The sequence below is a fragment of the Pundamilia nyererei genome, unplaced genomic scaffold, assembly GCF_000239375.1.
Source record: "Pundamilia nyererei isolate P.nyererei 1_Seehausen unplaced genomic scaffold, PunNye1.0 scaffold00189, whole genome shotgun sequence".
In the NCBI taxonomy this organism is placed as follows: Eukaryota; Metazoa; Chordata; class Actinopteri; order Cichliformes; family Cichlidae; genus Pundamilia; species Pundamilia nyererei.
The window spans coordinates 975,732-1,003,500 of record NW_005187590.1 but is presented as its reverse complement, the minus strand read 5'-3'; the positions used below and the strand labels follow the sequence as shown (position 1 = coordinate 1,003,500).

Here is a 27,769-nt window from a genome sequence, read left to right as displayed (position 1 = left end):
GGAATTCATCCACTTCTTGACATATTTCGGTAGTTTCGGTAGCCAGAAAGGTTTATGGGGTTCCATTCATTGGGTCAGTGTTGAGTCCCCATATTCCCAGTGTTATTATGTTATTCCATTGGTGTTCTCGTTTTTTAGATTGCTCACTCTTAAAACGTTCCATAGAGAGGGCCTTAAACATACTTCTGTGAGTGTAAATAATGCCGTTCTTGAGTTCTGTCATTTTGCGAAACAAATGATGTTCCGCTGCCGACCACAAGATGTCGACAACAGTTTATAGATGCTCTGTTAAAAAGGACGCTTTTCAGAAAACCATCCACCATATTCAGCACAAAGGGGCGCGGTTTCACCAGAGTGATGCATTGTGGGAGAATGGGTTCTTTTCTGTATTCTCGGCTGTGAAAACAACATCTGAATTAATATTGAAAAGGACTACAAATCCCATGGTGAGTGTGACGAGTCGGTTCGCCGCCTGACTTGCAACACAAGGCTAGAGGTGACCCCGCAGTCCAGTCCGACTCTGACAGGGGGAATCAGGCACCGCACAGCAAACCTATCTGCATTCGCTAGTTAAAATGGTAAGCTGGAATATTTTGACCTCGTTGGCTGATAGTAACTATGTGAACTAGACGTCGAATATCATAATACCGTTTCTCTTGGTTAAAAAAACGGTTTATTTAATGATGCGCTAGTCGTTAACATTGACAAGAAGGCGGCAGAGTAATTGTTTCATCTCACTTCATGCTGATGGTGTTACGAGTTTGTAATAAAGGTTATCTTTGTGTTGTACGAGACCCAAGGGCAAAGCAGACACGCGCAGGCTGTGGCGCAGGAAGGAGATGCGTTATCGAAAATACGGAAGATGTAATACAGCAACGGTCTGTTGCGGGTTAGTGCACCGCTGTACTGTTTAACAGTCGCTGGTTCACTGTACATCAAAACCTCCATTTTAATATGAAGGAGAGGCGGTGGCGTGGCATCGGCCTCAAATTACATCAGCGGCCTTTTCTTTCAATCTGTTAGCGTAACCAATCACAACAGGAGCTCCATCAGATTGAAATCTCTCTTACAAACCGCCCGGTTAGAAATAATGCAAGGCGGGCTCTGAACATACTTGTGTGCAGTTTATTTTGTGTTTAAAATGCACGTTAAGCCTGTATGCAATTCGCCCATTTCATTGATTATTTCTCATTAAAGTGAGTGCGAAGTCATACAAGCATGAAAGGAATCCCTTCCATGCTTGTATATACTTAAGTATGTCTGTCCACTGCTTGATGAATTTCATGCATGGACAATGAGACAGAGATACCAAGTGCTCACAGAAAATAAACAATAATTTTGCTACTCTTGCTATTATGCAAGAATATTAGATCATTCTGTTTGTCCTCATTTTCATAACGGGCTTTGTTGTGAAGTTTTGTCTATGAGGAAGACATCACTGTCCTCAATGTAAAGATTTAGTTTGTTATGCATGTGTGCTTTTCAACTAGAAAGAAAAGTCACAGCCAGTGAGCCAACAATGATAGTTACTGCTCCTTCATTTCCTGCCTCAGTTGTTTAACTGGGTCAGTGACGCTACTGTTTTTGTCTATGCAGGCTGAACCAATCCGTGTTCTGGTGACCGGCGCTGCTGGCCAGATTGCCTACTCCCTGCTGTACAGCATCGCCAAGGGAGATGTGTTCGGGAAGGACCAGGTGAGATTCATTCTGAGCTTTGATTACATAATGTTCAGAAGCAGCAGAGTCCCCTTCTGCCCGATCCCGATCTCTGACTGGGACTGTTATATAATGGAATTAGCATGAGTAATGAACATGCCTTGTTAATGGAGTTCTGATCTGTGAGAGAGTGTAGGGAAAAAGGAGAAGTGAACAAAGTTTTCAAATAAGAGGCCTCTTTATGAACAAGTAGTCTCTGTGAGCCTAAAGCTCAGGCTGCTCTAAACGCTCTTTCGCTGACATGGACATCTCATGTACACAGTGCTGCCTGTAAGCACAAAAGCCCCTCCCACTTGCTGTTCACTCTTATGTTTGATGAGTGCAGCCGTTTGAAGAAAGTTGACTTAAAGGGAGTGTGGTCTCTAAGTGGGAGGGGCTAAAACAGCTTGTCTTAGAAGATGAAGCCAATGTAAGAGTATTAAACTCGTAATCAAATCAAATCACTTTTATTGTCACATCACATGTGCAGGCACACTGGCACAGCACATGCGAGTGAAATTCTTGTGTGCGAGCCCCACAAGCAACAGAGATGTGCAAACACAACAACATGCAAAGGTATGCTATTAGAATAAAATAACAGAGCTTTAATAACTCATATGGATTGAGGAAGGCATTGGAGAAAAGCATGGGAAAACTCCCACACTTGTTAAGGTTTGGAAGAACAAGTTTTAGGAACAACAGGTTCTACTTTAGTGATTGCATCTGAAACCTGATTCCATGCCAATATTGCAGTTTAAAACATGACCTTAATGAGTCACTCCATGTGGGAGGTGACACCGGGAAATGCATCGAAAGGTCTTTGTACGAGGTGTAGAAAGGAGCTAATCTGCCCCAAATCCTTTCACTTTCATGCTATATTCACCTTAATTACAAAAAATAATAATCTTGCTGCACTGAGTGTTTTGCACATTTTTCCCGACATTTATAAAATGAGCTCTGCATAACCTTATCAAAGCATTATTAAGTGACTTAAGTTTGCTTGCTTTTGTCTGCCAGGATACTGGACAGCACAGGAAGTTTGGATAACTGACTGATCCTGTCTGTTCAAGATAGCATTTTCACTAGAAAGAGCTTACACGTTAGAGGACATGCTAGAAATAGCCAGTGTTAGCCAGACGAAAGACAAAGTACGAAATAATTCTGTAGATGCCCGGCTGATGTTAACCATGCGATTTCCCCAAGTATCTATCTGTCTCTGGATTTAGCCACTAGCAAAATCTAATTTTAAGCCACATCAGTGTTTTCGTGGATAAACCCTGTTTTGCTTACAAATAAATCAGTCAAAAGTTTTTGGGTTTTTTGTTTGTTTTATATCACTTACAATAAAGTGTTTGGTTTGAACTTGTGTGATGCACATTGAACACCATAATTCAAGTTGTCTTACTGTGATGTCACCATGTTGTGTTCTCAGCCAATCATCTTGATCCTCCTGGACATCCCCCCCATGCTGCCAGTGCTTGATGGAGTCGTCATGGAGCTGCAGGACTGCGCCCTCCCCATTCTGAAGGGTAAGCCCACACCGTGTGTCCGTGCATGGCAAGAATTCATGGTGAATCTTCTCAATCAGTTGGATCTAAACTAGCCTTTTAACTACAAAAATAACTGCTTGTTTATTTTCTGGAATCTTAAAAGGTGTTGCCTGCCTTTGAAGATGTTGACAAATATTCTGCAGAGCTTTTGCTAATTATTTTGAATCAGAAACCACTCTATTATGTTAGCATGCAATACATTGTTCAAAAGCTGTTTATTGCTCATTTTAAGCTCAAGTGGATAGAAGGATGGAGATTTTAAGAAGTCAGCGGCCAGATGCAGCCACAGATGCTTGTTGTGCTCCATCTGGAATGCAGTACACACTGTGTGTGTGTGTGTGTGTGTGTGTGTGTGTGTGTGTGTGTGTGTGTGTGTGTGTCCTTCATAAACTGTGGGCAGAAGCCTTCTCTGTCTACTGCTGCTGCTCTTTGGAGGAGTGTCTAAAGTACAGTTTCTGGTTGGCTGCTGGTTCAGGCACCACAGCAGCCAATCAGAGCAGTGGTGGGACAAATATGAATATAGTAGAGATGAACCCCGACTGAAGTCCAGGCTGATACCAGCCAGCTTACGTCTAACATCAGACATCAAGCACATCTTATCAGCAAAGGCAGAATCAGCCAAGGCTGCAGATATTCATGTGGACTCAGTCGCTCAGTAACAATGAGCTTTTGTTACAGTAAAAATTGTGAGAAGGTTAATGTGACCCTATCGAGGACTATCTTCACTTGGGAAATAATCATTCTTTATAAAGTATCACACTGATTTTGCCGTTAGAAATAAATACTACTGTCCAAAGTTTGTACACAACTAAGAACAAAAAAAATCGCATAGTAGGCAGGCCAATCAGCTATACCCTACGTATCTTTGAGATGCCAAGCTTCTGTAACTTTCATTAAAGTAGTCGCTATTTTTAGTCAGAACTTACAAAGTTATGCGCAAAGTTACGCTTGCAGGGAGTAACTGGGTACACTGGGTACTGATGCTGGTTTTAAAAATCAGTGTGTGTCTTATCAGTCCATGCATTTACTTCTTCTTATCATTACGTTCCTGCAGCGGCCCCTTTGTTCAGATAGCTCATGGTGCAGTGTAGTGATAAACACAGAAAGAAAATCTCCTGACAGGATTGTGCTTGGGGTTTGCAGACTAAAACAACTGTGGGCAACTGACAAATAAAGGCTCTCTCTCATCTCGCTCATCAAATTGTTGTCAAAATATTGGAATATTTAAGTCCCAATTGCGACAGCTAACGTGCTTCGTCTCCAACAGAGGTCATCCCCACTGACAAGGTAGAAGTGGCTTTCAAGGACATTGATGCCGCCATTTTGGTGGGTTCAATGCCCAGGAAGGAGGGCATGGAGAGGAAGGACCTGCTCAAGGCCAACGTGGCCATCTTCAAGACGCAAGGAGGTGCTCTGGACAAGTATGCGAAGAAGACTGTCAAGGTGACCCCTCGACTTTCACTATACCCATATTTACGTTCATTCCATTCGCTTTTTTTGGGGGGGGTGTAATATTATTATATTAGCATAATATTATTTTCAGATATTTTGTTGAAAATCTGTGACTTACTAAGCCAGTTGCAGCTGATGAACACAGGAAGTGAAAGTGCTTATCCAGAAAACGTCTTTTGCATGTCAAAACCATCTGTTTGTCTGCTGGACGTCACACAGCAGCGTCATGCTGCTGCGTAACAGAACTGCAGGTCTCCAAAGGTTCCAACTGTGTTTTGTTGAACTTGCATTTTGTACTGTGGCTAATCTTAAAATCTCTAATTCAGTGAGGATTAGTCCCGAGTACTTTATCTTCAAAAATCTTTCTTTTTCATGCCAGAGTTCTGTTTACAAAGGGGAGAAGAATATTTGTGTTTTAAGTCCTTTTTGTCGAGAGCTAAATTTATTTGTGTGATTCATTTCTGAGTTTGTTTATGCAACAGAGCGCCGTGGGCCATAACAACCCGCCCTGCTTAGAAATGACTTTTAACAGAGCAGCTACAAACTCAGGTCACTACCAGCGTAGAGCTAAATCGCTAGTGCCGTTCTTTACTGTAAACGTTTACCTTTTTGATTGCTCCGTTAGTTTAAAAGTTTAAATTTTTTTTTTAATAAATGTGTATTTTCAGGATAACAGAAGATTTGAGCATCTTCTAAATTCTGCTCACCCTGTGACTCTGTTTTGCCAGTTGTTCATTTGCTTGCTGCAGGCAAAGCAAATTCAGGAAATTGTCTCAGACTCTGTGTCTGACAGATATGTTTGGATCTCACCCTGACAGGTTTTGGTGGTTGGAAACCCCGCAAACACCAACTGTCTGATCGCCTCCAAGTCTGCTCCATCCATCCCTAAAGAGAACTTCTCCTGCCTGACCCGACTGGACCACAACAGAGCCTGCTCCCAGGTACATGTGTTTACAATTTACTATTGTTTTGTTTACAATATACATTTGTATAATACAGGACAACCTGCTCACATCTCCAACCAGCTGTTGACCACACATCACTGAGGCAAGTAAACACTCATCCTGCTGGGACAGTTTCTGTGAGAGTTGTCATCATGAAATTATTTTGAATTGTGAACTATAGTAATGCATAAAATCCTGTCTGACGTGACTGTAGTTCGTCTCTGCCCTAAACATGCTTTAAACTTGTTTTGTTTTTTGGAGTAAACCGTATTATAATATTGTGATGTACATTAAGATCTGAAACTGGCATTTGTCTTTGCAAAGACAGCTGAACAATATCACGCACAAACAAGGGCCCAGAACGTTTAGTTGCACAAAGTGTTTTTTCAGGTGCTCAGACTTTCCTTTGGTTCGATTCTGTCAGATGGAAAAATACACTTAAGTTCCCCAGTAACAGTTTGTTTTGGGGTTTTTTGCTTATATTGATAAAAGATTTTATATCGAATAACCACTAACTGGAAAACGCACCATTAATTATAGTGTTGACATATCATGGTTACTATTTTAAAATACTACTTCTGTTTTTATTGTTGTATTCTCTCCTGAAGGTGGCGATGCGCTGTGGCGTGTCCTCTGACCAAGTGAAGAACGTCATCATCTGGGGCAACCACTCCTCCACCCAGTACCCCGATGTCCACCACGCTAAGGTCAACCTCCAGGGAGCCGAGACGGAAGCCTACCAAGCCATCAAGGACGATGCCTGGCTCAGAGGAGACTTCATCTCTGTGAGTTATTGACTCCATGCCAAACATAACAAACAGACTGAAACTTTGTTCTAATGTGAAACCTTCTCCTCTTCATCCTGCAGACAGTGCAGCAGCGTGGTGCTGCTGTCATCAAGGCCAGGAAGCTGTCCAGTGCCATGTCTGCCGCCAAGGCCATCTGTGACCACATGAGGGACATCTGGTTTGGCACCAAGGAGGTCAGTGCAGATACAGAGATTAACGCCAGCTCAATTTTATTTTATTTTTTTTAGTGTTTGACAATAATAAGAATCCCGATGGTCAGAAAGGTAAGTCCTCATCTTTAGACCTGCAAGATCACATCAAAAAAGCTTTTTCTTTTCTTTTTTCCAGACAAGTTACTGAGTTTGTAGTCTTTCTTTATACATTTCTGCTTACATGTTATTGATGCACACTGATTGAAACTGTTACCTGTCTTCAAGGGTGAATTTGTCTCCATGGGTGTCTATGCTTCTGGAAACTCCTACAACATCCCAGAGGACCTGATCTATTCTTTCCCAGTCCAAATCAAGGTGAATACATGCTGGACCGTAAAATAGGTCAGGATTAGGAAGTGACTGTTCAAAATCTGTCCAGGTTCTTGTGTTGGGCTGGTTTATATACAGGCTACATACATCTGTCTGCATAAACAGCTGCTGCAGATCATTCCCACACTGCTGCTGCTTTATGGTCCTTATGTGAAGCTAAATAAACAATGTTAGTGCTTGTAAATCTGTAGCAAACCGATTTGTCTTTTCAACAGCATGTCCACCTGCACTCTTCTGCCTCCATCGGTTCAGAACATGAACATGGCCCAAACTCTTTAAGGTTGCTGAGGGTGTATTTCTTTTTGCCTGGGCATCAAGCAGTTTGTCAGCGTTAGCAAGTAAGCTGATGTTAGCTGATATCAGCTAAAAAGAAGAAAAAAAACATGCTGTGAATATTAAAGCCTGTCAAACAGCAGAATACTGCAGTGGACAGCAACAGAACATTTGTCTCACTGAACGGATCTTTTGGTTTTTGTGATCAAACGTGATTCTGGCTCATGTTACCCAATGCTTAACCAAAATCAGATTAAAGTGGTTGGCTAGCTTGCCTAATTACTTAACCGCTGCAAAATGAACGTGTGCCCCTTATCACATTCATGTAAATTTAGTCGGCATTATAACTGGTACTTGTATATAAAGTGTATATACTCGTCTCCCAGATGATGTATAAGGTACATTAGTGTCCAAAACTGTAGGTTAGTCACATGTAAGTCACGTCATGGTTTTAGTTGATGTTTGTCGCACAGTAACAATAACAACAACAACAATGCTCTTTTGCTGACAGCCTTAGTTGAAGATGAGTTTGGACAAAATGCAATAAATCTCATAGCTCGACCATTGACTCTTCTCTCTCTATCCACAGAACAAGACCTGGAAAGTGGTCGATGGCCTTCCCATCAATGACTTCTCCCGAGCCAAGATGGACGCCACAGCGGCAGAGCTGGTGGAGGAGCGAGACACTGCCCTGGATTTCCTCTCCCAGTGACTGTCACGCGCCGGTGTCCAGAATTTAGTTCCCCCAAAGGCGCGCTGCTCTCGGCTCTGAGATTCCACCATAATAAACCGTCCAAGCTGGCGCCCGCGTGTCACCTCTGTGTGTATGTGTTTATGCGTGTGTGTGAGTGAGTGTGTGTCACTTGGCCACTTCAGGTTTTCAGAAAACCTGTTTAATGAACATAGCCTGGCCTCCTACATCTGCAAGACACTGAAAAATGTCTGTGGTGGTAGATAACACGCAGTAGCTGTCCAGAAACTGTAACGGAACATGTCACCAATAAAGCAAGAAACCGACCAAATCAGGCCTCACGTGTGCTTCTTTCATGTTTAGGAGTCTCAGCAGTGGATACAATACAGGTTTTAAACTTTTCTTTAAAGACTGGGGTTAAACTATCATACCCACCTGGATCTGTTATAATAGATGGTCCACTGTCAGAATACAGTCTGAAAGACACATGAATGCAGTATAGGGGACATTATGTGCAGCACAACCTTTTAAAATATTGTTGATATCTTTTCTGTATCTCAATCTTGTAAATCAACTTGCAGTGATGTGTGGGAAATGAGCACCAATATTGGAAAGTTTTCGCCAGTGTCTACCTTATAATGACACTGCATAGTGTGTTTTACCACTCTGAAAACCTCAGAAGGCAGAACAAAGCTCAACCTTTACTTTATGATTTCTATTAAATCCTCCAGACAGTTGCAGTAAAAGCCTATTAGCCACAAGAGGGCAGTATCTGCACATAAACAGCTGAGGATTTTTTTGTGTTGCGTTCAGTTAATAATTTATAATCAGACTCTTCCTGTTTGCAACTAAATGAATAGGTAACTACAGGGTTTCAGTTGTATTACCAGTGTTTATATAAATGAAACCTTTTTTTTTATCAACAATAGAAGATTTCTTTTTCTTTTTTAATAGAAATGAATACAATACAAATAAAACCAGAGTAAGATATGTGGAAACAGGAGATCAGTAATGAAAGCTTGTTAACTTCAAAAGAATAAATGGCAGTTATACTAAAGCTGTTTTTGTTTTGTTTTTGTAAAATTAAGCACTGGCCTACAAAAGACAGAGAGATAAATGGATCAATTTAAATATCCACCAGCTCCTTTTAAAAGCATGCATTCCTCCCGTTATAACCATAAATAAATAATATAAAGAAATGCGGCTAAAACCTGCAGCAAACAGCATAAAAGTTTTAGATGTGACAATTTTGGGGGCTTGGGGACGTAAACAGGTGTTAACAGGGTTTTCTTTGTAGAGTTTTGCAGTTTGGTGGATCTATCTGTAGAAAAAGGAAGAAGGGTTAATGGCCAGCAGCATCGCACATGAAACTATGGCCCTGCTTCGACTGACAGGCGTTTTTAGCCAATCACCACTTGGCACTAAAGGGCGCACCGTTACGTCACTTACCATCCCGGCTCGCGCTGCGCGGAGCTGTTGTGGCTGCTGTCAGCTACAAGCTAAAGGCAGGATGACGACTTTTCGTGTTGACACCTTTTAATGTTATTTGTTTTTAAATTAAAATGAACTGCCCGGTCTGAGCCCTACTCGATCCCCGTCTGAACTTGTCCGTGTTGTTCTCGGGTGTGTTTTGAGGCCCTTCCGTTACTTTGACAGTGTTCCGGTGAGTAAGAGCTCAGTGAGAGCTGTGGCTGCTTTGCACGTTGGTCAAAACGAGTGTTTGGAGAAGCGTAAATGAACATTGAAAAGCGCTCAAACACGAAACTGCTTCTGCCCTGTGTGTGCGCGCTGAACAGAAACGTTTCACCACGGGCTTCACACACAACAATCTGCAGCTGATAGCTTAGTGAATTTTAAGCAAACGTTGCAGTTTTTTCTTTGTGGTGCAATGATACGTGCCTTTACGTTGTGCCAGCTGGAGTGGAATCTCAACCTTTGACCTTTAAACAGCAGCGTAAAGGTCAGGGTAAAGGTCACCATTAAAGCTTGCAGGTGATTTCAGCAACAAACCACTGATAACTTGGGAAATCAACTAAATGGATTATCTGAATGGAAGAAATATAGCAAAACCTCACATTTGAAAAGGTGAATTGATTTTTTTATTAATATTTTATTTTCAGCATAGCGTTTCTACATGTACCGGTTTTCTTTAGAAGCATAAATTATTTCTGTTTGCACACAATAAAATAGAATAACGACAAAAAAGAATTGTCAACAATATTAGCCCCCTGAAAAACTGGACTAGCATGAAGTACAGCTGTGCAATGAAAATGCTTCATCTCTGTAATGCTCAAAGCAAAACTGAGTTTAATGTGAAGGATAACTTCCAACTTACACACAGTATAAAAACTTACGCGAGGGTTTGTCACTTGAAAAAACATGCTAAAAAACATTTTAGACTTTTTCTGTACACCGTATAGAAAAAGCCTGACAGAGATGAAAAGTGGATGATTTCAAACATGCTGAAAAGAAAACTAGTGAGAGAAGTGGCTTAAGAGTGACTCCAGAACCACTACGAAGACAGCAATGACTGACTTCCCAGTCAGAAATTGTAGTCTTAAAGAAGGTCAATACCAGAACCTTTTACACACCAAGAAAAACTCCACTTCTGCACAAGCGATATGTTCAAGCTCAGGACAACCTGGAGAAAGATTATGCATACTGGAAGGCCATCCTTTGGTCAGATGACATTAAACTGAAGCTCTTCTTATGTTTAGAAAAAGAAACCCAAAGAACACCATCCTCTCAGTGAAACACTGTGTTGGGAGTATTGTGAAAGGAATCATAAAGAAAGGACGTGAAGAAATTTGAAAGAAACCTCAAGCAGCAGAATTAGATCTAGGTTATCGCTGTGTCTTTCAAAACAACAACCCATAACATACATCATCTCTGGTGAAGAACTACATGGCAAAGTCCAAAGTGAATATTATTGACCGACCTGCACATCCCACTGAAAGGCTGTGGCCATCAAATCTACAGAAGCTTGAGAGACTCGTCAAAGTAGAATGATGGGGTGGGAATCCTCAGGAGGTAGATGTGAAGACATGAGTGGGCAACCCCCAACTGTGGGCAACTGCAGAAGGTAAAATAGATGAACAAACAGTTTTAGGGTGGACCTACTCTGTGACTGAGGAAGTTGTTATAGTATGAGCAATCCTGACCTTGGCTTGTCAGCCAGGTCTACCTCAAGCTTTAAGGCCTTTGGATAGTTTTTATTTTTTAATATAAAGTTGACACTAAAAAAAAAAATCTGAAATCTAGAAATCAGATTTTTACTGTAACGCAGGACATAAAAAGCCAATCTGTATTCTGTTTCTTAAAGAACTGATTAACTGAATGTTTCAACGGTACACAGCGCCTTGTGACAAACCCCCTGGCAGCTTGTGATTGGTGTGTGGGGTTGGGGGCAGGCCTTGAATTAAGCTTGGGGTCAGAGCAGCGGCTCTGTGAGCTTCCTCTGAGCTGAGGATGAGGAGTATGTGTGTTGTTCTCTGACAGCTGCTCACTCTGCTTTTCTTTGGGACCATTGTTCACTGTGAGCTGACATACCTGCCACCAAAAGCTGCCAGCTGCTTCGTTTCTGCTGAGCTCGCCCCCACTGTTAAAATGACTCTGACTGTAGCTGGTAAGTTTGCATCTTGGTTGACAGGATGGACTTTCTGACTGCAAGTCTGTTCCCTCAGACATTAGTGTTGTTAGTGTCAATAGATTTTCTGGTTTTTCCTTAAACTCCTAGTCACCAAGATTACCCGAGGGGTAAAAGAGCGACTTGAAGACTCCAGCACGTCCTCAGACATCCTGAAAGTCAGACTTTAGTATTGACACAAACACTGACATAAAAGCACCTCGTACTGTTTTAAAAGTGAGCTTCTGCTGATTGGTTTGTGTTGCACTAACTTTTTTTTCTTATGTAATTCCGTATGTAATTATTTGTTCCCAAGCTTAATGTGTGACCTAATATTTGATGTATTAAGGATAAAGTACAAGCGTTTAATTCCAGAATTACAATTCCTGTCAAACCTGAGCTTTAAAGTTTTATTTTTAAAGCACTAAAGCACAATAAAAGAACAGAGAAATTAGCTAAATGAATATTAAAATATATTCAAAGTTGCAGCTGGCACCTAAGTAAAGAATAAATTCCAATTCACAGATTATAATTGTTCCTTTAACTGTGGCTCTTTTTCTAAAATATATTTGGAAAGCAGTAACTGCCTGTGTATTTAATCTTTGAGCAACACATCTACAGTTAAATTAAATGAAGACGATCCATGCGTATGCTTACAGATCTGACTCGGAGAGCAATGACAGAGTTTGAGGAGAAGCTCCGTCAGCAGCATGAGGATTCGATGCACCGCGAGCTGGAGGCTCTGCTCACCACAACCAACAAAGCTGAAGCAGAGGTGGGAACGCCTTTGGCTCTGCTGCTCCCTCCAAACATCCCCACAAATGCTCTGAAACTCTGAAAAATCCTCTCAAACATCACAGGACAGGAGTAAACGTGGGATTTTTCTGCATAGGATTATCTCGTGCAGCCCCAGAAAAGCTTTTTCGTAATTTAATACTATTTTTCCCTCTACAGTTTTGTTAATTGAGGTTTCATTTACCTAATTGTAGTTAATATGTGAGAGAAAACATGCATATGTCAAATAAGGTAACACATACCCATTACTTTTACTGCACGCAGACTGGCGACTGTACGTTTTTTTTGTGTTTGTTCTTCTCATCCTTCGAGCTTTTGTCATCTGCTTTCTTATCGTTTTGTTAAATGAAAACAAAGTTTCTATCACAGGGTGGTCACAGAGTTGGTGCGTAGGTTGTAATGACACAAAGCGCCATCAGCTTTTTTGCCATTAACTGTTTGGTTTTTACTAGTAATTTTCATTTTGTCAGATTTAGCTCTGAAGCGATGTGGTTTTTGAAGGATGCGGTGTTTGCACTGTAGCATAAGACAGCATCTGATTCTTTTGTTAAATTTGTAATTTTCTGTTACATTCTTGTAGTTTTTGAGGGACACACGAGGTGACAGATGCCATGGACTCATTGATCTGTTATATATGTGGAACAAATGTTTGTACATTATTGCGTACAGAGAGTCCATTACATTCATCTGAGCACGTAGATTTTGTTGGCAGAAATTTGGCCTGACGGGGGAACCTGAGGTGAACAACCCAGAGGTCCTGTAAATGATTCATACCTGCTTCAGTAATCGGCCTCAGACATGAAGATTTTAATGTGGTGTAGCTGTCACTCTGAAGGATGAACGAAGACAATGCTGCTCCTTTTCTTTTAACATGCTACAACATTAATTGATAGCTTATAAACCTGTTATGGTGCTAATTTATGAAGCAAGCATATATGAGTAAGTGAAAAAGCAACTTTAGACACGTCTAACCTGTTTTCACAGATGAACTTTGTGTTTGTGCGTGAGATCTCAAAGTTCAGGGACACTGCGCTTGTGTGAAATGTTTTCAGTTTGTCTTTTAATGAGGTGGTTGTTCGTGGTCGATTATGCTTTTGTGCTGGTTTAAAGCCATTTCACCTCTTGAAACCAGCTGTCTTCATCCAAGTTATGAAGGTTTCATCTGCTATGATCACATAAGAAGTTGAAATTCTAAAGGCATCCCTTTGGTCTTGTTCTGCACTAATATACCACAGTATGCACCGTGAATGAAGTCCACTTTGTCCTTGTTATGCTTGTGGGCTACATAAAATATTATTAGGGGTGCACTTTAAGAAACCAGGGTAGACATGTAAACCAACCTGCAGATTAGAGCTTTAATATGATTAGCTGACAAAAACAAAATGTTTGTAAATAAAATCACCTTTGTGTTTTTAGTTTGAAGCTTTTATTGATGTATAGCCAACCTTTCTGGCGTCCGACTGACTGACTGTTTCTAATAAAGCTTATTTTGTATTGATTTATTTAATGTAGGAAGGGTAGTTTGAAAGCCAGTGAAGAATCACTCTAGATAAATGCAACATATAGACGTTGAACATAGATTCCTAATCAGTGAGTTTTGATATTTGACTTCTTTTGTTTCAGATCTCCAGAAAAGATTTTGATGGTTTCAAGAAGCTCTTCCACAGATTCCTGCAAGTCAAAGGGCCTTCAGTGGACTGGGCCAAGATCAGCCGGCCACCGGAGGAGTTGGTGAGCACAAGATAATGTTTCTGGTTAACACGGCTTGAGTTTTGACATTGCAGTGCTCTGTGCTGGTGCTCATATGTGCTTTAAATGTTCCATCTAAAGCGCAAGTACGCAGTGTGATAGTTGCACACCCTCACTCTCTGCGCATCATCTGCACTTGTAGTTTAGTTGGTTACAGTTCTTACTGTCTTGGAATAACTGCGACCACATAATTTCCTCAGGGATTAATAAATTATTCTAGAAGTAAGCTAAATAAAAGTAAGCTAGAATATAACCCATCTGAGGGCAACAGAAATATGTAAGAAAAACCTCACAGTTGGGACCTGCTAACAATCCACAGCTGCTTAAATTGTAAGGGAATAATTACATAATCTACAGATGAGCAAATGTATTTTTCCAAATATTTTCTAACTGCTTCAGTTTATATCTTAAAGCTGTATACATGTTATACAGTATGTGCAGGAGCAGCATCCACTCTTAGATCAACTCCAACCCTGAACAGTCTTTGAAAAGACCTTCTGAAGCTTTTGAATTAAGAATTAAACATTTTTTAAGACTTTTATATGCCCCTAAAAAGCAAACTCACTGACTGCATAGTTCAGCTTAATCATTAATTCAATTCAATTCATGTAGAGATGTCCTGTCCCAAGAGTTTGCAGCTAGTGTGGTGATGGGCTTCATGGCTGCAAACACCATCTACACTGTGCTTTATTCCAAACACCAATTTCTTTCACGTGTTTATTTATCCTTCAGATGAATTATATTAAAAGTTCAAAGAAATCAACAGGCAACGTTTTAGAAAGGTGAATTCAAAAATGAACATTTTAAAGATGAGTAATCGTATTATTAGAGTACAATTAGGGCTGCCACGATTAGTCGACTAGTCACGATTATGTCGACTATTAAAATCGTCGACGACTAATTTAATAGTTGACGCATCGTTTGAAGCTTTGTAAGATCACAAAGGACGCAGGAATGAGTAGTAGGATTTAAGAGTGTAATAACGGACTGAAACAGAAGATGGCAGCACTGCATGTCCAAGGATGCCAGCTGCCGTTAAACCCCGAAGAAGAAGAAGCTGTGTCCCAGAATTCATAGCGTAGCCCAGCGCAGTTGTCAACAATGGCGGCAGCTAGTTAGTTTTAATATTACTCTTATTATTCTTTCTGGGTCACAAAATAAACGTTTAACATATTTTCAGGCGAGAATGTAGCTGTGTAAACCTCAAATATCTGCTCAGTTTATCAAGACACCACATATTTTTAAAAGCGCTCCGACGTTTTCGGAGACGTCTGTTACCCACTAGCTCGTTAGCTAGGCGGGGGCAAGGCTAACTAGAGCCGTGAGAACACCGGACTCCCGGCAAATCGTTTTCAAACCCACCGCTGTCTTTCGCTAGTCAGGTTAAACATATATATAAGTCACTTAGATAACTTAAAAATGTTATTGTTTGGCTTTCTTTAGTATTTTATTTGTTCCTGAGTAAATCGGTTTGGCTGAGATTAAAGTTATAGTTTTTGCACAGCTAAAACTGTCAAGCAGACAGCTGATTATCAGAAGTGTGAGACGCTGGAGAATTTACTCCGGTGTCCTGTTATATTTTAGAAAGCAAGGAGTTTATTAAACTTCACCGAAACAATCTGCAAATTTCATTAAAAATTAATAAACTACCATCTTGTCTTTATTTTTAGTTAGCACAAACACTTCAAGCTATAAGCTAATGATAGTTATATAAGACCAGATGCTGCTGGTGCAATAAGCTGTACGTCCAATGGATGATGATCTGATTAGTCGACTAATCGCAAAAATAATCGGTGACTAGTCGACTATCAAAATAATCGTTTGTGGCAGCCCTAAGTACAATGTTTACTTATTAACTTGTAACAGTGAGGCTAGCACGCACTTACCTAACTCCAGTCTTTATGCTAAGGTTAACATGCACTCTCCTGACTCTCCTACACCACTGTGGCGACGGGTGTCATACTTCAAAAACAAGCTACTGCAACCAGATCTGAGGATAGTGAACGCTCAGGCCAAAGCCAACTGTTGGTCAGCATGGTGACATTTCACACACATGTTCAGTTCCTGCCTACGGTGTTCCCAAAAATATCAGCCAAGTGAAGGTTAGGACTAAGATTAGCCTGACTGCTGGAGCATTTCAGTGTCGTGCGGAGCACCCACACATCTTCCACTCGCACTCCCCTTCTGACCTTAATCACCCTGTGCCTCAAACCACCGCTGTCGTCATGAGCGTGGTTCAGAGAAAATGAGACACTGCGTTCTAAGTTTACTGGTGCAAGACATGCGTAACACTCGCCTTTATATGTACAGCATCGACTTTGTGGGATTTCCATACCTTGGGGATTGAGCATGCATCAAGACAATGTGATGGAGGTTTTAAATCCTTTATTTACACAGTTTTTGACATTGTCCATGAAACCACCCTCACATTTTCATGTGTCAGTTTATTTCATAAAGAGAGTCTCTGAATGTCTTCGACTGAATGTTTTCCAGAGTTGAAACAAACACTAATATATTTACAGTCATGATGAGCTGTGGATATCTCAAAGGAATATTACAGGAATAATGGATATAATTCATTTTTGCTGTTAAAAACCAAAATCACTGGTGGCCGTGGAGCTGTCCACTTGTTTTCTCAAGCTTTGGCCTCCTGTAGCTCAACAGGCAGAGCAGGTTCTCTATTAATCACAAGGTTTGTTGGTCAGTTCCCGGCTGCTGCAGTCTGCATGCCAAATATCCTTGAGCAAGACACTAAACCCAATTTGCTCTCCAATACATCCACAAACATGTGAGGCAAGACTTTACTGAGGTCATAGAGCAAAGGTCATAGATTCCTCTATAGCTGATCACCTGCAGCTGACCGTCTTTGGTCGGCCTCCAAGCTCACACCATTCCAGTAGATCTTTAAAAACCTCAGAACGTCACAAAGCATGAAGAGAAAAGCAATACAAGATGTCCCAGTGTTTGTTACAGTGTGACTTGCTATATATTTAACAGTTGCTCTGTTGTTGGATAGCTGTTTATAGAAGCACGGGTAGAAATCCAGCTTTGATATGGTGTGTAGTGTGACCATAAATACATGTGTCCTTTCTGTGTGTCACACTGTGTCATGAGGTTTGAAAAGTCAGAAGACTGCACTTCCAAAAGTAACTCTGTTCATTCCAGTTACGGGAGGTTATCTGTTTTGGAAAAAGTTACTGTTTAATAATGGAGCCACAAATATCCAAGTAAAACCTTAAAATAGAAAACTCCTCCTGCCCATAACTGTAGACCACAGCTTCACCCAGTATAGACCCAGCAGGCTTTATTCGGCATGCACCATTTGGAAGCTAAAAAAACACCACAGAGATTCATTAAAAAGACCCAAATTGGTTTCCCTACACATTTTTTTATTTAATTCTTACTAGAAATGATATGAATATACAGTGGGGCAAAAAAGTATTTAGTCAGCACCAATTGTGCAAGTTCCCCCACTTAAAATGATGACAGAGGTCAGTAATTTGCACCAGAGGTACACTTCAACTGTGAGAGACAGAATGTGGAAAAAAAATCCATGAATCCACATGGTAGGATTTGTAAAGAATTTATTCGTAAATCAGGGTGGAAAATAAGTATTTGGTCACCTCAAACATGGAAAATCTCTGGCTCTCACAGACCTGTAACATCTTCTGTAAGACGCTTTTCTGTCCCCCACTCGTTACCTGTATGAATGGCACCTGTTTGAACTCATCATCTGTATAAAAGACACCTGTCCACAGCCTCAAACAGTCAGACTCCAAACTCCGCCATGGCCAAGACCAAAGAGAAGGACACCAGGAAAAGTATTGTAGACCTGCACCAGACTGGGAAGAGTGAATCTACAATAGGCAAGCAGCTTGGTGTGAAAAAATCAACTGTGGGAGCAATCATCAGAAAATGGAAGACATACAAGACCACTGATAATCTCCCTCGATCTGGGGCTCCACGCAAGATCTCATCCCGTGGGGTCAAAATGATCATGAGAACGGTGAGCAAAGATCCCAGAACCACACGGGGGGACCTGGTGAATGACCTGCAGAGAGCTGGGACCAAAGTAACAAAGGTCACCATCAGTAACACACTACAACGGCAGGGAATCAAATCCCGCAGTGCCAGACGTGTTCCGCTGCTGAAGCCAGTGCATGTCCAGGCCCGTCTGAAGTTTGCCAGAGAGCACATGGATGATACAGCAGAGGATTGGGAGAATGTCATGTGGTCAGATGAAACCAAAGTAGAACTTTTTGGTATAAACTCAACTCGTCGTGTTTGGAGGAAGAAGAATACTGAGTTGCATCCCAAGAACACCATACCTACTGTGAAGCATGGGGGTGGAAACATCATGCTATGGGGCTGTTTTCTGCCAAGGGGACAGGACGACTGATCCGTGTTAAGGACAGAATGAATGGGGCCATGTATCGTGAGATTTTGAGCCAAAACCTCCTTCCATCAGTGAGAACTTTGAAGATGAAACGAGGCTGGGTCTTCCAACATGACAATGATCCAAAACACACCGCCCGGGCAACAAAGGAGTGGCTCCGTAAGAAGCATTTGAAAGTCCTGGAGTGGCCTAGCCAGTCTCCAGACCTCAACCCCATAGAAAATCTGTGGCGGGAGTTGAAAGTCCGTGTTGCTCGGCGACAGCCCCAAAACATCACTGCTCTCGAGAAGATCTGCATGGAGGAATGGGCCAAAATACCAGCTACTGTGTGTGCAAACCTGGTAAAGACCTATAGTAAACGTTTGACCTCTGTTATTGCCAACAAAGGTTATGTTACAAAGTATTGAGTTGTATTTTTGTTATTGACCAAATACTTATTTTCCACCCTGATTTACGAATAAATTCTTTACAAATCCTACCATGTGGATTCATGGATTTTTTTTTCACATTCTGTCTCTCACAGTTGAAGTGTACCTCTGGTGCAAATTACTGACCTCTGTCATCATTTTAGGTGGGGGAACTTGCACAATCGGTGGCTGACTAAATACTTTTTTGCCCCACTGTACATATATACACATTTAGTTTACTTGTCCATGTTCTAATACCCAGCTACACATATATTTGTATCTGGGTATGCATGTTTGTCTGAATATAAAAAAGGGTTCAAGTAAATGGTCTTACTGTAGACATTTGTACCACAGAAACATCTCTCTATAAAAATATACATCCACATTCGTGATATAATGTTAAAGTGTTATGTTTTTCCTTATTATCTGTAATGGATATATATGCTGTTACAAACATGGTCAATGTTTCAAATAATGAGGTAATACCTGTGAGCGCCAGACTGCTGCTATCACAGTTTCAGACAGTCTTTTATTACTCTTGGTTCTGTGTAATATCTGCAAGCAGATGTTCCTAACATGGATTTGATATATTGGGGAACGAAGCAGGAAAAATGGGCAAGCGTGAGGATTTGAGAAAGTTTAAAGAGGGGCAAATTGTGACAGCTGGACAACTAGCTCCCAGTCTGCAGTGGTCAGCAGTGTTGGTCAAGTTACTTTAAAATAGTAATTAGTTACTGATTACTTCTCCAAGAAAGGAATCCTGTTACTTTACTGATTACTTATTTTCAAAAGTAATTCGTTACTTTATTGCTTAGTTACTTTTTAAAAACATGATGCACAACCTGAATACGTAAGAAAGCAACAGACCTTTCAGGCCAATTCTATGTTTTTCTGCATAATCCATCATATAAAATAGAATCAAATGAAAAAGTTTTTTTTAAAACATTTTTTAGGTTTAATCTTTCAACTTTATGCAAAAATGAAATTATATGCAACAGTGTTTGACTTGAAGAAATTTGTTTAACAGTTAAACCTATTTTCTTCATTTTCCAGCATATAAAATAAAAATTGTGTAAAACACAGCAAAAATAAAATAAAATCAAAAACTCATCGCACCGAGTCCTGTCGCTCTTAAATCTATTGTCACCTGTTTAGCAGGAGTGCGGCGGGTGGAGGTTTGCCCGGTGCTGCAGTGGCCATGTCCGGGGGTTTCTCTGTGGATTTCACACTCCCGTGGCAGCGTGCTGGGTGCTCGCTCAATTTGAACTTTACTTTTTGTAGAAAGAAGTTTTCTTCCCTCACAGAGTGAACAGCGGACGCTAATGTTTCTGTTACTTTTACAGAATCAAACTCAAAGTAATGTCAGTACTTCCGAGCTTTAAGCGCTGCACGATCATACTCTCTCATATTATAATATATATCTCATAATATGTTACTCATACTTGTTGATCTGCACACGTCTGTTGCCACGGACGTCGCACGCTCGTACGTCATTGTCATGAGACACTCTCACAAACAAAATCACGGTGCAGTAACGCAGCGTGCATACGGGAAAGTACAGTAATCGAATTACTTTTTGCAATAGTAATCCCTTACTTTAATCGTTACTTGAGAAAAGTAATCAGATTACAGTAATGCACTACTTTTCATGCGTTACTCCTCATTTCTGGTGGTGACATAGCAGCTTTGTAGTGAACAAACAAATCTAGCACTGATGGGTTTCACTGTGTAACTTGCAGAGCTGTTTGCTGTCTGTGCTTATCAGACTAAAGCCTGGTTGTATTGTTGCATAACATCCTGATGACTTGCATGTAAAACAAACTGAACTGTTTGTTCAATCTCACCTTGACCTTAACTTGAGCCTCTTCACTGTTTTGTTTTACAGTATTAAAAAAAAAGCTCTACTCTTCGTAGACTTTTAACTCCCATCTTACTCATTTGTGGGATTTTGCTCAGATCCAGCCCTATGACAGGATCAAGGCGAGGGGACTACCCGACAACATCGCTGTCAGTCTCAACAAACTTGCTGTGGTCAAACTGAATGGCGGTCTAGGAACCAGCATGGGCTGCAAGGGCCCAAAGAGTCTGATCAGTGTCCGCAATGAGAACACCTTCTTGGACTTGACAGTGAAACAAATTGAGGTAAGAATGCAGAAAAACACTGCACATCTTAACCTCTGATGATCAGGATGAGTCCAGGGTCATGTTTTTGCCTCTGGTGAACTACCTTGAGGCAATTGTTGTTCTAACATGGTGCTAAATGATTGTGTGTTTTCAGCATCTAAACAAAACCTTTAATGCTGACGTGCCGCTTGTACTCATGAACTCCTTCAACACCGACGAGGATACAAAGAAGATCCTGCAGAAATACAAACACCACCAAGTCAAAATCCACACTTTCAATCAGAGCAGGTGCAGTGCGCACACACACACACATACGGAGAGTCTGTGAACAAAATCTGTTAAGTATGAAATAAGTGTAAAAAGCCAGAGGTGATTAAAGAAATGGTTCATTATTTTTTTGGTGGATGGAAACAGAGACAGATGGAAGTTACATATGTCATTGTTAAAGTGGTAAGCAGTAAAACTACAACAAGTCCATTAAAAGGAAACCTGGAGCGTTAGCAGTGGACAAATAATCTTTGGTGTGTTCTTAAAAAAACAAAACCTGGAAGAAAGACAATGCTGGATCCATTCAGAACATCCAGACAAGTAAAGACCAGATCACTGTCCATCAGACCTGATGTTAATATTCAGGTCTGCACTGAAAAGAAAACGTCATGAGAGCAAACACATCAAAAAGTACAATCCAGTGATTTGACTCCAGAGCGAAACAGTCGGATTAGGCTTTAGGACAACGACTATAAGGAAAGCAAGTTTTTAGAAGACTTGAAATGTCTTTTGATTTGAAGCACACTACATGAACTATAAAGAAGAACAGGCATGTATGCATCAGCATTCACTACTAATTTTTATGATGATGTTAAAAAAACATTTCCAGATTCAAGATTCTGGAGACATATCGAGCTATGCTGTCTTCTCTGATTTGGTAGTAAACAGACAAGTACAAAAGTGCACAAAATATAGAAAAATATAATTTATAAGTCAGTGATTTGAGCATTAAACATTTGTGCGCACAGATTTGTGTGTAAAAACTGTTGGTAAATAAGGGCCATCGTTTACATCTGCTGTCCAAAAATAAAAGTGTCAAAGTTGCTTTGAGGGTAAATTTGTTTTGTCCACCATCTGATTTTCCTTCACTTCTCTTGGAATAGAGAGCTCTTCAGTTCTTTATAGTCTAAATGACGGACTCTTTATTTTCTTAATAGGTATCCGAGGATCAACAAGGAGTCCCTCCTGCCAATTGCTAAGAGCATGGGCACCAGTGGCGAAAATGCTGAGGCCTGGTACCCACCAGGGCACGGAGACATCTATGCCAGCTTCCAAAACTCCGGGCTCCTGGACAAACTCATTGCTGAAGGGAAAGAGTACATCTTTGTTTCCAACATCGACAACCTGGGAGCCACAGTTGACCTGTTCATCCTCAACCATCTGATGAGCCAGCCGGCCGACAAACGCTGCGAGTTCATCATGGAGGTCACAGACAAGACCAGAGCCGACGTCAAGGTATGTTTAGTATCTCCCTCATGGCGATCTGGCCCCGGCTGAACAAAGTGTGGCTCGGCCTGTGCAGCCTGTTTCCCTTCTGTCCAGGGTGGTACTCTGATCCAGTATGAGGATCGTCTGAGGCTGCTGGAGATCGCACAGGTCCCCAAGGCCCATGTTGACGAATTTAAGTCTGTTACCAAGTTCAAGATCTTCAACACCAACAATTTGTGGATCTCTCTGCCTGCCATCAAGAGGTTGCAAGAGAAGAACTCCATGGACCTGGAGATCATCGTCAATCCAAAGGTAATCCTGCGGAAATCTTTTTGTTTAACATTTTGCTGTTAGACTTGTTTGTAGGAGCTACCACTGCAAAAACATTACCACTAACCTCAGCCAAAGGAATCCAGTGTGCCTGACATGAGTGACACTGTGATTCCCTTTTCATGGATAACTTAAAAACACACACCTGCCTCATGACTAAGCAACAATTCTCAGATCCTTCTTAAATACAACCATCCAACAAAGAGGTGCCGCTTGGTGTTGGGAGCAAAAAGAGTCGGATGTCAAACTCAAAACTGCATGTAGAACATATACGTTGCTCCTAGAGGCTGCAAAGTTTGTAACTTGTAATGTCAGAAAACTGATATTTAAGAATCAAAGCACCACAAAATACTCAAGGAATGTACCTTTAAAAACCTCATAATCACAGTCCTGAGCTTTTGTGTTCTCTGGTGTTGATATGAAGCGATATTTTAAAGGTACTTCAAGTAATGAGGCTGTGAAAAGTTTTGGGGGCAGTATTAAAATGTTTTGGGTGTGTGCTGCTTGTCTTTTACTTTTTCTTTTTAACCCTGCTTCCATTTTCTCAAGAGGCTTTGTCAGACGAATACTGTTAATATGTCGTCTTAGGATACAAATTGGTGTTATCATGCCTCCCCGGCCTTATCTTACACAGTAGATATTTTTGACATTAGCTCATAGCAGTTTTTTCTGCACATTTTGTCAATAGATTTGGTTTATTTTGAAAGCTATTTTTGAACTCAGGACTTGTGTAAAGTCCTGAGTTCAAACAATTTGTTCATTCCACTCCTTATCGTCCACTCATCTTAGTGGGGTACTAAGTGTATTAGTACCACACTAAGATGAGTGGACGATAAGGAGTGGAATGAACAAATTTGATTATGAGCCTGTTGGAACTGTTTTTCCTCCTATTGACTGAAGCGCTCCGTCTCTCTGTAGACCCTGGATGGTGGGCTGAATGTCATCCAGCTAGAGACAGCTGTGGGTGCTGCCATCAAAAGCTTTAACAATGCCATGGGTGTGAACGTACCCCGTAGCCGCTTCCTGCCCGTGAAGACGTCATCTGACCTGCTGCTGGTGATGTCCAATCTGTACACCCTGGACGCCGGCTCTCTCACCATGAGCAAGAAGAGAGAGTTCCCGACCACGCCTCATGTCAAACTGGGCAGCTCCTTCACAAAGGTCAGCTGCCACCCAGAAAGCATCATCTCCACTCTCGATCCAAGCCTCTCTCAGCTTCTGTACTTTATCATTGGGTGCAATAAGGAATTGACAGGTTTAATCACGTTATATTTCTAATTAAATCTAACTACAAGTTAACTAAAGGAAAAAAAAAATCAGTTCTCAGGAAATGGAAAGATAATGTTGACCTGCCAGACCTGCTTGCTGCTCAGCGTAGTGAGAAAGTAGGAGCATGTTTCAGTTTAAATGAAGTTTTATTTAAATAAGTCTGAACAGTCATCTGAAGGTGTTTTATGTTATAATGTTAGAGAGCCTAAATAATAAAATCAGGGTTTGGTTGCTTTTTGCTTTGTTGCTCCACAGGTTCAGGAGTTTCTGGCAAGGTTTGAAAACATCCCTGACATGTTGGAGCTTGATCACCTCACTGTGTCTGGAGATGTCACCTTCGGGAAGAACGTCTCTCTCAAAGTAAGCAACCGCTCCAATAACTGAGGCACAGTTGAACAGCGCCACCTACAGACTTCTACAGAGCATTATTTCAGCTCTCTGAATTGAATTAACCTCGAGCCTTATTCGGGCCTACAGTACTGTTCCAGAAATTAGAAAGGAATTCCACCTTAACTGAACTTTGTGAGATATTTACAAATATCAGAAATGTCCTTGGATGGAATTTACAGTATAAAATGTAAATCTTTCCTTGATACCTCTGTTTATTTCAGCCACTCTCAAGAGAAATTCCATTGCAACTATTTTCTGATTTGAATGAGATCATTTCAAGATGTATTTTGCAGGGAAAGAAACTCAGAGTTAAATCTTAAAACACTGCGACTCTCCAAGGAAATGGGGGGAAACGGCCCCACCCGATTTTGAGGATTATTGCTATGCAGACCAGATTAAACATTTCCTTTATGTCCCATGTTAGACAGAATAACGAGCAGCTCCTTCACTTTCTAACTTGACTAACCATTGTGAACAAATTGATTGAAATTTAGAGCAAATAGGTAGTGCATACACAGAATGTTTAGTTCACCTTTTAACATGTTTGCTCAAAGAAAGACCAGCTTAAAGATTTTTAGCCAGACTCAACAGTTTTCATGGAGCTTATCCCAGCTGCCACAGGGCGGGAGGTGGGATACACCCTGGACAGGTCACCAGCCTGTCAGGGCTACTCAACTATATTTTTTAACAATAACCTTTGATTTCGAACAGAGGTTGCAAGAATACGTGACATTTCTGTCAGTTTTTCACTCGTTAATCATTTTATTCATCAGGGTACCGTCATCATCATAGCCAATCATGGTGACCGGATAGATATTCCTGCTGGAGCCATGCTGGAGAACAAGATTGTTTCAGGAAATCTGCGGATCCTTGACCACTGAGGCCTTCTGGGAAAAATGCTCAAAGCCATTTGGATCTTAAAGATGACTTTTAAGAGATTCTGTTCTTCTGATGAACAGCAGGGTTGTTACAGCTTTTGTTTTAAACAGTTGTGTCAGTGTAAAGTCAGCCTGAAAAGGTCAGAGGTCAAATTCATCGTGCTTCCAAATTTCTCCAGCACTGTGTAGAAGAAATTTGCTGTTACTGCAAGACAATCACTGTAAAGTCTGGCTCACTGTGGTCATCTTTTTTCTTGTGTCAATAAAAAAGTGCAGTACGGGTCAGCAGAGCTTCCTGTGTTTTGTGGAAACGTCGGACTCATTCTTTATTTGTTTTATGTTTTTTTGTGTACAAGGTGAGATCAGAAAGTTCTGTGAACAGGCCCAGAAAAATGAAAATGATGGCTGATCTCACAGCACCTCTGTGCTATTCTCAGAGTTGCTGCTACTTCTAATCACTGCTGCATCAATGTGCTGGGTTTGCTCAAAAACATACAAAGTCATTTGGATCTTATAGGTAGACAGGAGCATTAAGAGCTGTGACCCCATTAGCATATAAAGTGATTAAACCTGTCAATTCCTTATTGCAGCCAACGATAAAAGATCAGTGAATAATTATGCTCCTGGTCTTGCTCGTCACCTGACACTCGGCCTTAACTTAAGATCAAACAGACTTAAAACCCGTTTGATCTTAGTTGCAGACTCAGATTGGTCACTACTGATGATCCTCCTCACAAAACTCACAAATGATCATTTCATCACAGAGCACACAGTGTTAAATGGTCAGAAGAGAGATTCGTATATACTAGAATTCATGTTTTTGTACCCAAATCAAAAAGTAACTAGAATAAATAATAAAGTGCTTTTTTTGGTTTACATTTAGTCATTCAGAGCTTGCACATAACTACTGATTTTGGTCATTATTTATACTGTTAATTTGGGGCAGCTGTGTTCTGTTCGCCTTGTAATCGGAAGGTTGCCGTTTCGAGCCCTGGCTTGGACAGTCTCGGTCGTTGTGTCCTTGGGCAAGACACTTCACCCGTTGCCTACTGGTGGTGGTCAGAGGGCCCGGTGGCGCCAGTGTCCGGCAGCCTCGCCTCTGTCAGTGCGCCCCAGGGTGGCTGTGGCTACAATGTAGCTGCCATCACCAGTGTGTGAATGTGTGGGTGACTGGACGTGTAAAGCGCTATACAAATACAGCCCATTTTACCATTTGTTCTAATAAATAAATATACACCAGTCCCCCTCGCTGGAATCTGCTTGAGCTGCTCCTCCAGTTTCCTACCCACTGGGATCACTTCATCTGCTCCAGCTGCGTCTTCAGCTCCTGGCACTCATCTTTTTTCCATTTTCTTTCTTCCTGATGTTACTGTCTGCATTTGTGACACATGTGGCAATCTCAGCAATCTTCTCCTCCCCGTCAGCCACCACCATCTCTAGTTGGCTGGCGAAAAGCTGCTTGGAACTCAAATTGTGACAGGACCATAACCCTGCTGTTCTCAAGCACCTTTGGTGCCGTCTCCCATCAGGGCTTGGGACTTCCAGTCCATAGATGCTCCTGTACATCATCTTAGTCACTTGATTGTGCCTTTCAGTGTACGAGTCACAGTTGGAGAGTCTCAGTCTTGTTGCCTCTGGTCTTTGTGCTGCCACGACTAGTTTTGTACTGTTTAGGCTGGCCTGTTCTAGCTCATTGGTAGGAGTTCTTGATGCTGTTTTTTTTTTTTTAGTTATCAAGTAATAGTAATATTTCAAGTAAACCTTGTAAAGTTTTTGGCTGTTCCATCAACCATAGATATGACAAACCTTTCATATTTTTAGCCATCGTCATTCTCACTGTCTAGAGTAACTTAAAGCTTACTTCAGTGAAAGCAAGCGATACATGATCCAAAAAGCCGATGTGAGAAAGATCTAGTACATCCAGCAATGTCAAACGATCTCTTTTAAGTGTTCTCTATCCTTACTTCAGTAACTCCGCTTGAATCAAATACTTCATGTAAAATCTTTCATATCGATTTGGAAAGTGATAGAAAGGGTCGAAAATCAAATTTTTAAAAAACTTAAGTGGTTTCAAGCCAAAGATCTTACAGGAAGTGTTTGATGTGAGTTTTAAGAAAATGAATACAGCTAGAACTGTGCAGAATAGACCGATGTAGTAACATTGGCTAACTGGAAATAATAACACTCTTACATTTGCCTTAACATGTTTTGTGAGGCTCAGACAGGAAGTATGCTAGCTCTGAAGATGACAATGTGCAACAGATGAACAGACTGACAATAGGTCGCTCCATCATCCTGTTTTATTCACAGCAGGTTTGAAGGAAACAGATTCATTTGGACTCATACACACATGCTCATCAAAACCCCAAAAAGTCTCTCACACACTCACTCACAC

At 41.1% G+C, this 27,769-nt stretch overlaps 2 protein-coding genes across 5 annotated transcripts in view; both read left to right on the top strand.

The window, feature by feature from the left end:
• Positions 1 to 8,266, top strand: part of LOC102206719 (malate dehydrogenase, cytoplasmic) — a 13,037-nt gene extending 4,771 nt beyond the window's left edge. The window contains exons 1-9 of one of the 2 annotated variants that reach the window (XM_005747129.2): positions 457 to 578; positions 1,597 to 1,695; positions 3,128 to 3,224; positions 4,513 to 4,688; positions 5,516 to 5,638; positions 6,250 to 6,426; positions 6,510 to 6,623; positions 6,867 to 6,956; positions 7,834 to 8,266. In XM_005747129.2, the coding sequence (XP_005747186.1) occupies positions 576 to 578; positions 1,597 to 1,695; positions 3,128 to 3,224; positions 4,513 to 4,688; positions 5,516 to 5,638; positions 6,250 to 6,426; positions 6,510 to 6,623; positions 6,867 to 6,956; positions 7,834 to 7,956 (1,002 nt within the window). In that variant the 5' untranslated portion in view covers positions 457 to 575 and the 3' untranslated portion in view covers positions 7,957 to 8,266. Of the gene's footprint in view, positions 1 to 456; positions 579 to 1,596; positions 1,696 to 3,127; positions 3,225 to 4,512; positions 4,689 to 5,515; positions 5,639 to 6,249; positions 6,427 to 6,509; positions 6,624 to 6,866; positions 6,957 to 7,833 lie in introns of those variants that run through there. The other variant, XM_005747128.2, reaches the window with a different exon arrangement.
• Positions 8,267 to 9,390: 1,124 nt separating this feature from the next.
• On the top strand, positions 9,391 to 25,659 carry LOC102206038 (UTP--glucose-1-phosphate uridylyltransferase). Of its 3 annotated transcripts, XM_005747127.1 has the most exons (11): positions 11,373 to 11,560; positions 11,672 to 11,797; positions 12,220 to 12,335; positions 13,979 to 14,086; positions 20,864 to 21,049; positions 21,186 to 21,319; positions 22,237 to 22,534; positions 22,622 to 22,819; positions 23,756 to 23,998; positions 24,362 to 24,466; positions 25,270 to 25,659. In XM_005747127.1, exons 3-11 carry the CDS (start codon positions 12,237 to 12,239, stop codon positions 25,375 to 25,377), a joined length of 1,479 nt encoding a protein of 492 aa, XP_005747184.1. In that variant the 5' UTR covers positions 11,373 to 11,560; positions 11,672 to 11,797; positions 12,220 to 12,236; the 3' UTR covers positions 25,378 to 25,659. The 3 variants fall into 3 exon arrangements, with proteins under 3 accessions (XP_005747183.1, XP_005747184.1, XP_005747182.1); XM_005747126.1 differs by lacking the exons at positions 11,373 to 11,560; positions 11,672 to 11,797 and adding an exon at positions 9,391 to 9,598; XM_005747125.1 differs by lacking the exon at positions 11,672 to 11,797.
• The last annotated feature ends 2,110 nt before the right edge of the window (positions 25,660 to 27,769 follow it).

Bases quoted from the DNA above. Each gene is read 5' to 3' on its own strand.
- LOC102206038 (XM_005747125.1), top strand. The intron at 12,336-13,978 runs GTGGGAACGCCT...CTTTTGTTTCAG, and splicing joins CCAACAAAGCTGAAGCAGAG to ATCTCCAGAAAAGATTTTGA. The intron at 23,999-24,361 runs GTCAGCTGCCAC...GTTGCTCCACAG, and splicing joins TGGGCAGCTCCTTCACAAAG to GTTCAGGAGTTTCTGGCAAG.